The following is a 16,413-nucleotide window of genomic DNA, read 5'->3' as shown; positions in this document are numbered from 1 at the left end:
TAACCATCTCTCACTCACATGCAACTGGAACCACAACAGTTACTTGAAAGAACAATAGATAATCCCAAAAATCCCAACAAAACCCTTCTATTCCTTTGTGTTCCACAATACCTCTGTGCTTAGGGGATATGGCTCTCAGCATTTACAACCCAAGTATTATTTAATAAGTCAATATTTGTTTTAGATAAATTCATTTGGGAGGTATTTATGTCTCTGACATATGCATATTTCAAGTTTATCGCAGATATCAATTTTTGTTGAATTAGGTGAAAAAAATCAACATGTGCCACTGTAAAGTAAAACATGTCGGTGAGCAGAAAACAATAGTAACAGACTTGATTCAATCTGGCCCTATGACACTTGTAGGTGAAACTGCAGTGAAGGGGACACCCGGATAAAGATGGTAACTTTCACAGGTGTACAGTAATTCCAGTCTACTGGTAATCAGTAGCAGTAAAAACATTTTTGTTAAAGACACCGTCCAGTGAATGTGATGCAAGAATATCTTTAAAACTCATTGTTTTCACCCCTACATGGACAGTTCTGTCTTGATAAATGTCCATGTAGGGACTGAAACATCTTTTTTTTTTCAGGAAAAAAGTATCAAGTTCACAGAAATGTTTGTTTGATATATTTCTACCATCACTTGTGGGTGCAGTTGGGGTAATAGAGGTGAAGGAGTGCATTTTTTTGCCTAGGAACAAATGTACGTGGCAGTGATATGTTATATTTTGGTAAATAAAATCCTTTTTTTTTTACATACTTTTTTTTTAAATTCAACTACATTTCTAATTTTATTATGGTGAACATGGAATTCTTCAAGTGGATTACACTAGAACAAATCTGACCGTTTTTATTGATGCACACTACATGGGGACTGAATAAAAAATGACAAGACATTCAGATATTAATATATCCATTATATGATGTATTTTATGTAATTCTTAACTCCTGCTATTTTTCATTATAGCTTTTCCTGCACAATCACACAAGAGGAGAAGGGTCACAGCAAAGTACATTAATACTGCACACTGAACATGATACTGTACTCTGAACATGTATGTTCCGGACTATTTTTAAAATGCATCTTTTAACTGTAGTTACAGACATTATTTTTATCTTACTGCTTTATTAAATTACTTATTTTCCATTTTACATTTTTTAAATTTTACCTTTAAGCCGGTGTTAGAGACTAACCATGATGCATGAAATAATGCAGAGATCACTTCATTAATAGAAGCCACCTCTCTATAATCTTTGCAGCAACCTTGATCTGTTTTGCACGATGTATATAATAAAGAGGATGTGTAGCAATCTCCAAAACCAGCCGTTTTGTTCTGTTGAATTGATATTAAAGGGCCTATTGGTCAATATTCCCCAGTTACTGAAGTGGAACAAAACCAATGCAAAAAAATGAATCTGCTTTATAAAAGGAAATAATCCATTTATTTTTAATAGGAATAATATTATTTTATCTTCCTGGTGCTTTTAAACTCAAATTTGTCCCCAGTTTTGGCAGCTAGTAGACTGATTAACCGACCCCAAAGAGCATTCACATCAGTTTCATAGCATCAAGGTGTTCAAAGTACATTCAGCCTGTTTTCTCCCTTACATATTCTGGAGGGCTTATTTTAAGCAAGAGGATATATTAAAAAAATAGTGTTCATTTAGTATATTAGAATAAATGTAATACATTATTACTTTTCACAAACGTTTTCAGTGGCAATGAAGCCTGGCAGCCAAGTCAAAATGTACAAATAAAGAATAGCACAAAGCTTACATCAATTAAAATGTACATCTTACTCATAATAATCCTTAGTAGTATTGGGTGTTCAATATAGCTGGACAGGCTTATCATGTCATGCTACATTAATAGCTGTATTCCAGTGAACAACTCGGAATCAAATGTGAGGAACTTAATTGTATCAAGGGACAACTCTAAATGATTGATATGAAGACAGAAATTTGCAGTCATTTTTCACATAAGAGCATTGGAGGAGACTTCCCCATTTCTTCTGTTATTTTATCTGTAAACGTTGGATACAATATAACATGTAAAACGCTTAAACATTGTAAAATATCGCCTTGTAATATAATAGTTATCTGGTTGAGACTTCAGTTTGAATGTAGCCATGTGATTTGTGTGGCAATCAGTTTCCTTTATCTGTGGATACAATGGAGACAAGAAACTTGTGAGTGGATTGTGAGTGGATTTATATGTATTACACAAGTCCTCTACGCGTGTGTAACCCATTGTCACCTGGATTCTGTCTAATGACATGCAAGGAAGCCCACTGTGTGTATCACTTTTACCTTCTACCTGTTTTTGAGTCTGATTCCTGTATAAAGTGAAAGACATCTGACAAATGACACATGTTCCTGTTCTTTATTACCCCATAAAAGTCTCCAACATTTTCAAACACGAAATGAATGGAATTTCTGTAAAAAAAGAAAAGGGCATTAGGATCGCATTGCACCATAATACAAATATTTCATTAAAATATAAGCACAGCTTTTCTAAGTCAAAATATAGATAGATATTTTTTGTCATAGGCTATTCAATTTTAGAGAAAGATAAAATGTGTAAGTAACTTCTGCACTTTTCTATGATACACGTAGTTCTATTGATTCCCTCTGTGAAATGTTAAAAATGATTTCAAGTCAGATCACAAAACATCTAACCGGTTGTTTCTATTGTAGAAAAGAGTTACACTTATTTTTTTTCATTACTGTAACACTCATTTTTTGTTGTTGTTCCTAAAACATGGTTATGGTTAAAGAGATATAGACTTATGGAGGAAGCTGTGTAAATATATTCTACATCTGCACCTGGTTTGGATCAAAAGGAAACCCGTTCCCTTGACCTATTTTACAATTAGAAATTATGAACTTTTTATATGCTCTGAACAGGAAGAGAAAGCCCCGGTACACATTCTAATACCAAATAGATTAGGTCACCTCCACATGATCACATAGGCTAAAATGACTATACTATACAGTTCCATAATTATCCTTGTGTTCTCTCTTGTGGATCCCTATGCCCTGCAATATATGATAATAAAGGATACCAATAACTGGACACATTTTTCTCTGGTACAAGGTATATGGTTGTTTGATACATCCGATGTCATCATTGAATTCTCTGCCAAATCATGATTTATTCTTTACTAGAATACTATGATATTTGATTTTAAACTAACTGACAATGTAATAATACATCTATCCACTCTCTGAATATGACATGACGCCGTATATGTGCTCGGCAGAAATTACTTTGTGTTTTATATGAATGTTGAAATATTTATTTAGTAGAATTTGTATTATTTCTCACCGTTTTTCGACATGTCAAAATTTTTAGATATACAATGCTGTGAGTTTTACATCTGAGATATATAAAAACAATGCAATTAAAGAAAATTACATTTTTTTTATTAATTGGTGTGATGTGCAACATTACCTCTTTCACTAGCAAAAGTATCTTTAAACAATTGTGTTTTATTTGTGCAAGGTTTTTCAGTCTCTTACATGTTTCTTAGCAGTGGTATTGTGCATATTAAACTTATACTCATACGTGAATAATTGAAACGAGCCCCGTATTTCATACATAAATGTTATTTTACATTCCTATAAGTACAAGCTTCCTCCTTTAAAAACAAAACTATAATAAAATCAGCTTTGTAACAGCCAGAAATTACGTTTTACAAGAATACATGCATAACAATGTGTAATTTTTAGCTTTGTGTTTTAAATAATAACTGGAGAACCTGCTCATGTTCCTGAAATGTGGAATCCGTTTCCTGTAAATATATTTCTTATTTTTGCAGTATCTTTGGTTTTCAACCCCATTATTTGTATTATTCTCTGATGTTGTAGTTTTTTTTGGTTTTTTTTACTGTTGTTTTGAAACAATATGAAATTAGGAAAACGAGACAAATGATATGCACGTTTAAATAAAACTGGATTGGTTGGTAAATACACATTAAAAAATGATTACAAACCAATAAGACAATATATAACAACTCACATTCATTTGATATTACCTGAAGGAAACAGCACCTTTTCACATTTGCTTATTGATCTTTTGCAAACAGAATAAAAGACAGAAACACGTGTGATTCCCTTGAGGCTCAATGATAACATTGTGGTATTATAATACTCTGCACTTTGAGAAGCCTTTGAAAATATTATCGACTTTAAGTACATGGAGTTGGAAACTTACCTTATACAAACACGTTTGTGAGACAATGTTTCCTCCAAACCACATGAGATCTGTTTCATGGCAGTCTACCTTTTTATACATAACTTTTTTTTTTTTGTTTAAACGAAATTCCTTTAAAAGCTAAATATAGCTTGGGAGAAGGCATGGATTTCTCTGAAACACATGAATGCAGATGTAATAGGGATCTTAAATGCTTATTAACTAAAATATGGGGTGATACACGAGGCATATATAAAAATGTACACAAATATATCAAATAGCATTACAATGAGAATTAAGTAAAGCAATTGAACTATTTTTCATATTATACAATCAACAAGTCTCCCACCAGTAGGTGGTGCTTTTTATTCATGATTGTGAATAGAGGAAAACACATATAATTGTCTTTTTGTACAGGTTTCAAGCAAGTCCTCATATTTAATTCGTCCACTAGTTAACACAGAACGACCTCCTGACACTGGTCAAACTGAGAGTGTTGATGGCTTGTTTAGTCAAACAAATAACCAGGAAAGAGATTGTGTAGTTGTCATATGAAGACACCCACCCAGAATTTCGGTTTTGTTACTTTGCATACAAAGTTGCATTTTCTAAGTACGTAAATTGTTATAAATTAAAGTCTTTACAACATCTGCAACGGATTTTTTTTTCGCAGAAAATCATTTCTGTTAAAACCATTAGGATTTTTTTTTTTTTAAATACATCTGGTGTACAATTTGATCATCAGTTTTGTCCAGTTTGTCAGCAGGAATATTTTCATAAGCTGTCACCATTAACTGTTTTTATTTTTTTTAATTTATTTTAAATAAATACAATACGCCGTCTGAAGAGTTTGAGGCTGCACAGGTAGGATCAGCAGTGCAGGAAATATTTTTGGGGTGAGGGTGCTGTTCATACAAAATGTGTAACACACAATACATTCATCTATTGCACAAATGCATAAAATCAGGGCTGCTGCAGCACCCCCGTTCCAGTATCAATGTATATGATTGATTTCGGTATTATTTTCTTCTAAACTGTAGAAAGACAACTATTTTGCACAAAATCACACAAGTATCAATCGAGATGAACTAATAGTTAAAGACAATATGTAGTTGTTTTTTTTAAAATATATTTGAAAACAGATATAGCAAAGACAAGTAGAAAGAACAGTTCCAATGATTCTTCTCTTTAAAAGTCACACCTGTCACACCTATATTCGAACACCCTCTGAAACACTATAATCACATATTACAACGCATATTCATGCTTTACAGCCTTTTTTGGCAACATTGACATGCAATTTCAATACCAGTTTGACAGCGTTACATTTCCACCTAGCAAACAATAATAAAGTTCATTCATGGCTGGAACAATGTATTGGTGGTCTGTTTTAAGGGAGAAGGTGGTTAGTTCAAATTTCTAGAAGGGAGCAAATTAAAACGCAGGCTGAGTATTGTTTTCTGGGATTATCCCATATATAAATACATACCGTACAACATGCTGAATATTTTAACCATCCCATTATTTTGACGTTGGGAGGGGTTTCGTCCTTCATCCTGATTAATTGGATTATTGGGAACACATTTTTCTATATCATTTGACATTCTCTCTCAAAAAAAAAAAAACGCTTTGAAAAACCAATGGACACAATTAACTATCATACAATTTAATTAGGTCTTGTGTAACTTCAACATGTTGCTGCTTGAATCAAAGTACGTTACTAATGATATATTGAAAGTGCTAGAGCATTACGTGACTTTAATTCAATGAAGCACTGATCTAGTGATGTTTATATGGAATATCATTTTATTAGCAGAAACAACAGGTTGTATTCCCCCCCTTTTACTTTCATACTTCTCATTTTACATCGTATTTCCCATTGAACAGTGTGTTACTGACTTTGTTTCCCATACCTTGCTCATTCAGGGAAAGTTATTGGACTATAGTACAGCATAATGCAACCTTATCTACCTGTATTCTTTGTCAAATGTTGAGTGTGGTGTATTTTAGACATCACTTTCAATGACAATAGTCCTAATCTCTCAGATAAGAGGGGTGCTAAAATCCAGACAAAGGAGTGTGTATTCCCCAGGAACTACGATTGCCGTTTTGTAGTGGATTCCTTGTAATTGGTGTTACGTTACAGTGCTGTAAAATGACATAATGATCATAACATCAGCCTTAAAATGCTAAGCATGGGGCAGAAATACGTTTCTGGATCAGGTTACTTATAGTAAGAGAGAATCAAATTGGTGCAAGTATACATTGTAGCTTGGGACTTTCAAGCAACACATGGGATCACAGACAATTCCAAACATTTCGTTTTTAATTATATACTGTAAGCATCAAACTAATAGTTCACAGTAAGCCATTGAAATATAAACTGTATCAATTGCACATGTATAAAAAAATAATTCAACAGTGCCATTTGACACATTTGACAATATGTCTGTGTATATGGGGGAAAATAAATGATATACAGCTGAGAGTTTTCTAACATGTTCTTGTTATAAGAAACAATGAGGAAAACACACGAGTCAGATTTTTTTTAATTCAGGTTTTATTTGAATTGTGTTTAAATGCTCTTTCTTTCTATTCCCATATCCTCTGCAGTATCTCAATCATGCCCTACCTTACATTTCAACGAATTTAAACGACCTGGGGATTAAATGAATTTAGATGTGGCAATATTGGAATGATAGAAGGTAAATAATAGCAATGTATTTTGGCCAACCGGACCCTATTTTCTTTTATGTCTAAACATATCAGTGATATTATAGGTGTATTAACAGATGAATAGCGCTCCTCTCTAATAAGCAATATGATGTTAGAGGAGTATTTTAATGAAAATTTGACTGTACATGTTTATTTGTGCCCTTTCTCAGTTTTTGTATTGTGTACAATGACAATAACAAACATGTCAGGAGCATACAGAAATGTTCTACTTTTTTTTATTGTAACTTGCAGATCAATACAGACATTACGTGTACTGTATGTAGAGTTTAAAAAGAACGACAGCTTATGTGTCTCCTCCATGACTCTGGGGTCTCATCTGCATCAACAGACTGAAAGAAAACAGTGTTTGCCATGAGATTTTATGGCACCTGGCAGTGTTCTAAAATCAGGTTTATGCCATGACTACCTGGTAACTTCTACAGTTGCAAGAAATGTAAGAATATATTGATGTCAGCATTTATTGATGATACATATTTTGTTTGTTTCCCATGCTTGTTGTATATGATCAAACTCTTACTGTGTAGTTATTTCTAATAGTGGATGTTGTGCTGGATATGCAGGGGATGTGTAAAGGTTTTAACTCTCTGTGACCATACAGTATATACATACTGTATGCTCTCAATTCACTGTAACAGCATGCTACATTCAGACTGATCAACACATACAGTTTTCTATCCTCCTTGATTCCAGGGAAGGTATCTTATATTGTACAAGATCTGTCTAGTTAGGGAGCGATGGAGAGAGAGGAAGAAGAGGAGAAAGAGGGAGAGAGAGAGAGAGAGAGAGAGAGAGAGAGAGAGAGAGAGAGGAGAGAGGAGAGAGAGAGAGAGAGAGAGAGAGAGAGAGAGAGAGAGAGAGAGAGAGAGAGAGAGAGAGAGAGAGAGAGAGAGAGTGAGAGAGAGAGAGAGAGGAGAGAGAGAGAGAGAGAGAGAGAGAGAGAGAGAGAGAGAGAGAGATGAGAGAGAGAGAGAGAGAGAGAGAGAGAGGAGGAAGAGAGAGGAAGAGAGAGGAAGAGAGAGAGAGAGAGAGAAACTCCAGTCGAAACCTCTCCAAAAGTAAGTTGATTGAAACTTTTTAGCTGGGGGCTGGCTGATCAGTGCTGCTACGCATGCGCTCTGTGTGGTTGAAATAAGGAGGTGACTGGCGAATAGAGTTCAGTTCAGTTTCAGATCGACTTCTTGGAGACACAGAGCAGCAGCTCTTGGAGAATTAGTGTGTGGATCACCTGAGCGTCTGTGAGTGAGCAGCGAGTTCCTGCAATCATCCCAAGCAGTGACCGGAGCATGCCAGCCTCCCTCCCCTGCTTCTGGGCACAAACATATGTAGACGAAGCTCCATTTCTGTTTTTTCTCACCCACCCCAGGACCAGAAGCACTGACACCGTGGGATCAGATACCTGAAATAGGTAAATGCAGCACGACTTCCCCCAAATTCTTTTTGTCATATACTCTGGCATTTCTATTTAAACCTGGCATGTGTGCTTTCAAAGTAAACTCCGTAATCTACTGTCAAACTGCATTATTGTGTATAACATGTTTACCCTAATTGTACATACTTACTCTGTGATTTATAAAGTGGCATATAAAGGAATTCAAATGCAATTACGAATGTAAGATACTAATCACAGTTGAGTCTTATTGGTCTATATTAAATGTCTACTTTATCAAGTGTGGGATCTTGTCCATTTTTTAAGTCTGTGGTGTCTATTTGTAGAATAGATTAAATACATGTTCATGGATGCTAATAATGTAAACGAGGCTTGAAACAAAATTAGTTCTTCCCCTATGAAAAAAATGACTAATTGCATGAGCAGTTTATGTAAAGTTTCAACATCAATCAACGTGTACAAGATTAATTCACGAGTGCACTGTGCTAAATTAATTTCAACCTACAGTTATACTAATTGTAAGTGATAATGCTATTTAACTTTGGCAATACAAATGGTGAGATTGGGTTATGCAAGTTTGCGAAATAAGCACCTGTCATTTCTTTCTGATCGGTGCTCCTCCTAATTGCTCAGATCTACAAATGTGTCCCTTTCAACTTAGTTTATTGCTGTATAAGAAGTAATCGCCACAAAGAATATTACTCAGAAAACAGGTGCATGCGACAGAAATGTATATAGATGGTTATTTACTTAATAGAGAACCAGTTGAGAATGGTGTGGAATATTGTGTAGAATAGAAATGTGGACGCACGAATCGTGTTCCAGAAAATATCAAAGAAACCCACGAGTGGGCTGTATGTACCACTGGAAAAATACACTGATAAAAGTCTCCATGAGTGTGTTAGTACCACTGACATTCAATTACTCAGTGAGTGTATTGCAAACTGATTGGAGGGCCCCATCACTTTCACATCTTAGTTTCCTGCAGTGCTTTGATGTTGTTGAATGTTTATATTTTTAGGAGTTCAGCAGTTTCTGCCATCTCTGTTCTGCATCCTGGAGGTGGTGCAAGGTTAGGAGTTGTGTTAGCAGCAAATACTGTAGAGTTTAAAAGGGATCTCTCCATTTAGCAAAGGGGTCATAAGGTGAAGATTTACTGTTTTTTTTTTTAATATATAGAAGAACTTGCATGTAAACCTGGATCATGATAGGATGCTTCTCAAATGGAAGTGATACTTGACATATTGAGACCTTGACCGGGAATTTCATATTTAAAGCACCATAAAGATACAACTCACTATTCCCTGATACAGTTCGATTTGAACTTTTTTTTTAATGTATTTGTACGGTAAATAAATTTGGGATTGAAAGAATCTCTCTAAGAAATTAGATCTGAGAAGCGTTTTTTAATGGAAACATATCTTAACACTGAGTATTTATTTTTGTTCCCTTTTCATTACATTTGCAATTGTAGCAAGTAAAAGGGAGATTTTGATCATTCAAACACGAAAGTAAATCTTCTACATTCTTCTCATGATCTAGATAGAGTTTGATCAGGAAACTTGTTTCATCTGGTATAGCCAATTACTGTTCTTCAACAAGGTTTTACTGTATATTGGAAATCCATGTAAGCAACGACCTGTCTAATCCCGTTTCACTGGTATATCTAAATTATGAGTCAGTACATTTGATGGGGACCAGTGCATTAAAAAAATAAACAAAATTGATAATTGCTCTCCACAAGACAGATGTTGCTTCTTTATCTCTTTCATTTCTTGTAAACTCTAAGGAAAAAAGAGCACAATGGAAATGTAATAATAATACATGAAATAAAATGAATAACATTCCTATTAAATAACTCACTCACATGACATATTAGAAAATGAGTAGTTCAATGCAGAAACATGTAGCTCACGGTATGTTGTAGAATATATATAATATATATATATATATATATATATATATATACATTTTTGTATTTTACTTACCTAATTATTTTATTTTTCCACACTAGTATAATGGTTGCCCTTGTAAATCTTCCTGTCTGCAGATAAAGATTCCCTTATTAATATGATTTTAAAGATTCCATTATTAATATGATTTTAAAGATTCCATTATTAATATGATTTTAAGTGCGGAAAAAAAGAATTGACCGCATTGCCAAACCTGAAATGTGCAATGTACAACTTGACAAACTCAACCAATTAGTAACTATGGTTGACAAGTGCAAATGGTTTCAAAGGAGAGGCTGGGGTTTTTATTTTAGCTAGAACAAATATCTGCGATTAAGATGCCTGTGTAAAGCTTTGTGTTCTTAAAATATATCTGTTGCAAAATACACTTAGTGGTGAACTTATCTCCAAGATAGTTTTACACAATGGCAAAGGACAATTTATATTAGCAAACTTGCAAACCTTATAAATGGTATAAAAGCTAAGGACAGATGTAGTCTTTCAAGTTTATGATCCAATTTTCCAGGGTAAATTTATCTTGGCAGAGAGGGTTTTGTTTCAGTCTTATGTCAGTACACAAGTGGTCTGTTCTCAATTACTCAGCAAGCAAGTCTTCTGTTTAAAAATTGGACTTTTTATTGCCATGGGGTACAGATAACTCACCCAGAATCTTTTTGAAGGTAGATACACATCTGTTTACATGAACCTAAATTGAAGGTTGAGGTGATGCAGCACTGGGGAATAGGGTCTTATTTGCTGGTTTCTAGCGCATTAGGAGTCTGTGTTTTACTAGGTATAATTATTCCAATTACCATGGAATAGTAACATCTACACTTCTTGCAGAAATCTAGACAGATGTGCAATACTGATTGGGAAGACAGTTGATGTAAGCGATCAGAAACATGACAGATGTTATTCTAAACCAAGTTGAATGCAAAAGAAGGGCAGCGAATATTATTTTCCATGTATTCATATCAAACTTATACATACAAACAAAACAAGAGAAATGTTAGGTAGTCTATCTCTTTTTGTACCTGAACATACATTCCTCAATATTGCACTAGGTAGATAAGTATATAAGGAACACACACATGTACATTAATGGCGCTATATAAATAAAGACATACAATACAATACACACAAAAGAATATATATATATATATATATATATATATATATATATATATATATATATATATATATATATATATATATATATATATCGCTGCTATGTGAACTCGGAAAATACCATTGTTATGTTAGATGTGGAGGATTTTTGAGAAATATAGATTTATTGATTGATTTAAAATACTGACAACGGTACATGTTAAATGTGCTTATAAAACCTATTAGTGCCAATATATTAACTCTAACTAAAAATGTAAAACATTGATCATCCACAATGATGCTTGAAACGTGCAATCTTGCAAACATTGTTACTGCATTTATTCTTGGTCATTGCTATGGAATTCCATTAGATGGGGGTGTCCCTTAGTGAATATGATGTTGCAAGGTGTGGAAAAGAGCAGCATTTGTGAAAGATTATTATTGTGAGGCTGCAGTTTCCAAATGTGAACTAAGTTGTCAGTGATGGAAAACGATGGGACCCTTTAAAAATGTTTTAATGCACATGTTTGTGAGGATGTAAAATGCATTTTGGTGCCTTCTTCAGTGATTCTTTCCTTCTGTTATTATGCTGTAAAATTGTACAGTCTTTACTTGAAACATCACTCTTTCATTTCATAGAAGTATTAGGGACGATTGGTACTGTTATTAAATGCTTATTTAATTATTCCTTATAGGCAAAAAAAAACCAGAATGGTGTGCATTTTAGAAGGATTTGTTATTCTGTCCCCGCTTTTTATTTTATTTTCTTCTATAGGGACTCCATTGCAATAGTTGCAAAAAGAAATATGACATTGTGGCAAAGTGATGTGTTACTTTTCCACTCTCACATCGATCACATACCTGAGTTTACTGGCGACCTTGGAGAAAAGAAAACAGATTATAATGTATTGAAATGTGAATAGCAATCTCACTATTGTGCTGTATAGACTATATCCAAACCTACACCTTTTCGAATGACCGAATCTCTTTTGGCTGGCCCATTTCAGTTAGTAATCCTCCCATCTCTTGCTTTTTGGCAGTATGATGAAGACATTTGGAAGCCTTTTGAAAACGTTTGTACTTCTTTGTATATTGTAGGCTACATTCGGAGGTTGAGGACTCCAGGAGGTCCCCTTCACCGTCTCACATCTGTTCGACTGTTTTACATTTACCTGGTAAGAACATTTCTACGCAATCTCTTCCATTTACTTTTTTTTTTTTACATCAGTACATGATGTAAACCCTGTGTTATTTTGTTAATTGATTTGTGTTTTAACGAAATCTAGCATTATGTATAACCTGCCAGTATCAACTTTATGGGATTTACTTTGTAATGCGAGGTAGAGCCCATTGCCAACAAAGGGCATACCGGTTTCCACGAATGCTGTATCTTATTGCAATTGAAAGCAATATAGTTGCACTTGTGTGAAGTTTGCCTTATTAATACATAGTACTCCATTGTTACTGCACACACAGTAAGAGGAAATACCTGATACAAACTTGCTGCTTTTCAGATCACTTAAGTATGGGAAAAGAAATGCAAAGCATTACATTTTGCAAGTGTTTAATGATACTATTACAAACACTGGCTAATTGAATTAATCCATATTTAATTCCTTTAAAGTGAAATTATTTTCCCACGTGAAACAAATTGCTTTTCCACAATGAAACATGCAAAGATATTTGGTAAACGCTGATAAAGGTTTATTGTTAAATCTGTATGTTGTTTTATGAAATGGCTCATTTAATGTTGTTACGATTGTTCTTTTACTAGCTTCTTGTGGTCTGCTGGAAATACTTCCAAACAAGTTCCAAAGTGACCACCATTATGGGGAGCAAGACGCTTCCGGCTCCTGTGCCAATTCACCCATCTCTGCAGCTTACTAACTATTCCTTTCTGCAAGCGTTTAATGGGCTACCAGTGCCAGCAGAGCATATACCCAATCTTTACGGCTTCAGTGCCCTGCATGCTGTACATCTTCATCAATGGACATTGGGATATCCAACTTTGCATCTGCCAAGATCTTCCTTCTCAAAAGTCCCAGGAGTTTCCAATTTAATGGACGCTAGGTTCCAGCTGCCTGCCTTCCCTTTCTTCCCTCACGTTATCCACCCCAAGCAAGAATCCACAAACTTGTCCATTAAAACGAAACCCAGGTTTGATTTTGCCAATCTTGCCGTGGCAGCTACACAAGAGGATCACTGCAAACTGGGCCAGTTGGATGTGCCAGGGTCTCCTCCTGCTCTTCTTGACGTTACCAAGCTTATGCCTGAGAAAAAAGCCACAAGGGGAAGGCTACCTTCTAAAACTAAGAAGGAATTCGTGTGCAAATTCTGTGGGAGACATTTCACCAAGTCTTATAATCTTTTGATCCATGAAAGAACCCACACAGATGAAAGGCCATACACATGTGATATTTGCCATAAGGCGTTCAGAAGACAAGACCATCTGAGAGATCATAGGTAACGATTTAATAATATCCTTACAGTAATACAGCACATATGTGCAATGATATTGTTATTACCAAACTGCATGTTAAATACCTCATGATGTCTATCTTTATGTCCTTTATATGTGCCCCATCTTAGTTATAATTAGTAAATGGCAATAAAAAAAAAGTTACACCGATGCCAAAAATGATTAAATATCAAGCATACTAAAACATGCTTGAGTTTTCCCAAACGAGAACTATTTAAGCAATGTACCAGACAAGGTATTTTGAAAGTCTTATTAAGACTCTCCGTGAAAGGTGAAAGCAAATGAGATCCTGGTACTAAATGACTTAGATCTGATCTTTTTAATATTCATTTTTCAATTCTCTTCAATGATAAATGATCTTAATTTCCAACAACAGCGATAGAAAATTGAGCTTACAGTTGAACACCTTCAGAAAGTATACAATTAATATGCATGTCAATGCCTCTTTGATATGTTAAAAAGTATAACGTGTGTCAATAATTTAAAAAAGCAGCAGGTAACAATAACAATATGGCAACAGGCATGGTCTGCATCCAATACAAATAATTGTTTAATTTTTCTTGCAGGTACATCCATTCTAAAGAAAAGCCTTTCAAGTGTCAGGAGTGTGGGAAGGGATTTTGTCAGTCACGGACTTTAGCTGTCCATAAGACTCTGCACACACAAGTGAAAGAGCTCAAACCTTCCAAAATAAAATGCTGAACTGCATTTGTACAAAACTGATATATCAAACTGTTTAAATGATCTGTTATTACATACAAGCGTTTAAGGGGACACATTTGAGCAGACAAGCGCTCCCAATTTCAATGAACTCTTAGATGAAATTTGCTTTTTGAGGGGGGGACATAAAGAAGAACAGACACAAGAAGAACAGAAGCTGGATGTGGCATTAAAAACTTTATGCCAAAAGGTGGTGCTCGTGTGTTAGAGGAGCCCTACTCAAACACTGCATCCAAATGTATGATGTTTCTCTTCTGTGACTGCAGCGGTGACTTTATGCAGATCTAATGTACAGCAGCTCCGACATAAACTCCAGTGGATGGGAGAAATATAGAGTAAATACAAGGGATTTTATGCAAAACATTGTTCCTCTGGGTCTCCTCAGCGGCTGAAGCACTGTCCATATCTTACCTAATTTCCACATTTGTAGTGTATTTAAATATAGGCATGCATTGAAAACAAGCTGTTAAGGCTTTCAGCTTTTCTGTAAACACTGACCAGGAAGAATACCCACATTGACAATCAGTGCTTATTGCAATGTCCGAATTCACATCATTTTGTTTATTGTCGAATTTCTTTGCTGAAAATGTTTGTATTTGAAAATAACCTGAACATGGAAAGAAAGCAGTACTAGGAACGTTCTTGTCTTATTGTATGTTAAATGCTATGGCTGTTTTGCATTAAAGCATGCATGCAGGTTTTGAGTGGGTTTTCATGCATTTCAACCCAAAAAGCTAAAATTGTTTTTTTTTTTTTTTTTAAAAAGCAGATGACATTCCAAAATATTTTTGCTAAATTGTATGATTGTTTGGCACTTTACGCTGATTAACGATAAATAACATTTATCACTGGATTTAAAACAAATAAAAATAAGAAAGTATTGAAATAAAATGTTGTTTACTATCAAACGTTTTAACCTTTACTTCGCCCACTGAATTACATTGAACACATAATAACAACCGTACATTTAGTAGTATGGAAGTATGGAACTTGCATGACCAATTACATTGTGTTGTAATTGGGAGGGGGACAAATGAAAAGAGATGTCAATTGTTGCAATAACCAAAGAAATGAGCTCCTGGATTCACAATTGTAACACAAATAGACACAAATTGGAGTAAAATTATTGCATTGCTTGTAATGTGTGACGCCCGGTGTCTAGGCGCAGATCTCAAGTATTAGCAGATACTATTAGGTGTCAAAAGTGTGAAAAACAAATCAAATAAGTAATGACAAATGGTTACTCTTCACACAGCCTGCGGGCAAAGTGGAGGAAATAACTCTTTCACCTCCCCACTATTGTTAGCATTTTATTTTTATCAGTTGCATTTCAGTCGAGTAAATGTTGATTAGACAGCCTTTGATTTCAGCCAGCTGTCTTCTATCAGAAATGTTTATTCGATGGAAGAGAAGCTTTGAAATGAGACGCAAAAAAAGACACTTTTACTGAGCCTTTGATGTGTTGTGGATTGTTCTCTCTTTACTTTATAAGCTCTCCTCCTCAAAGGTAAGCACATAGTATGTATATGTGTGTGTGTGTATATATATATTTATATATATATATAGATAGATAGATAGATAGATAGATAGATAGATACACACACTCACACTGTATATAGATACACTGTATATATAAATCTAAATATATATATCATCATATAATAATACACAATTATCATTATCAAGTTTTCATGTATGAGAGAGAGTCTGCAACACTGTCCTTCCGCATTATCGCTTGGCGAATGTGTATATATATATATATATATATATATATATATATGTATGTATGTATGTATGTATGTATGTATGTATGTATATATATATATATATATAT

The 16,413-nt window shown here is 34.5% G+C and overlaps 1 protein-coding gene across 1 annotated transcript; it reads left to right on the top strand.

Moving 5' to 3' along the window:
• The first annotated feature begins 8,075 nt into the window (after positions 1-8,075).
• OSR1 (odd-skipped related transcription factor 1) lies at positions 8,076-16,069 on the top strand. Its single transcript, XM_075598423.1, has 4 exons — positions 8,076-8,339; positions 12,479-12,555; positions 13,155-13,843; positions 14,426-16,069. The coding sequence occupies exons 3-4, from the start codon at positions 13,209-13,211 to the stop codon at positions 14,559-14,561; spliced, it is 771 nt and encodes a 256-aa protein (XP_075454538.1). The 5' UTR covers positions 8,076-8,339; positions 12,479-12,555; positions 13,155-13,208; the 3' UTR covers positions 14,562-16,069.
• The last annotated feature ends 344 nt before the right edge of the window (positions 16,070-16,413 follow it).

The sequence above is a fragment of the Ascaphus truei genome, chromosome 4, assembly GCF_040206685.1.
Source record: "Ascaphus truei isolate aAscTru1 chromosome 4, aAscTru1.hap1, whole genome shotgun sequence".
In the NCBI taxonomy this organism is placed as follows: domain Eukaryota; kingdom Metazoa; phylum Chordata; class Amphibia; order Anura; family Ascaphidae; genus Ascaphus; species Ascaphus truei.
The sequence above is the reverse complement of the archived record's forward strand: the minus strand, read 5'-3'. Positions and strand labels throughout refer to the sequence as shown.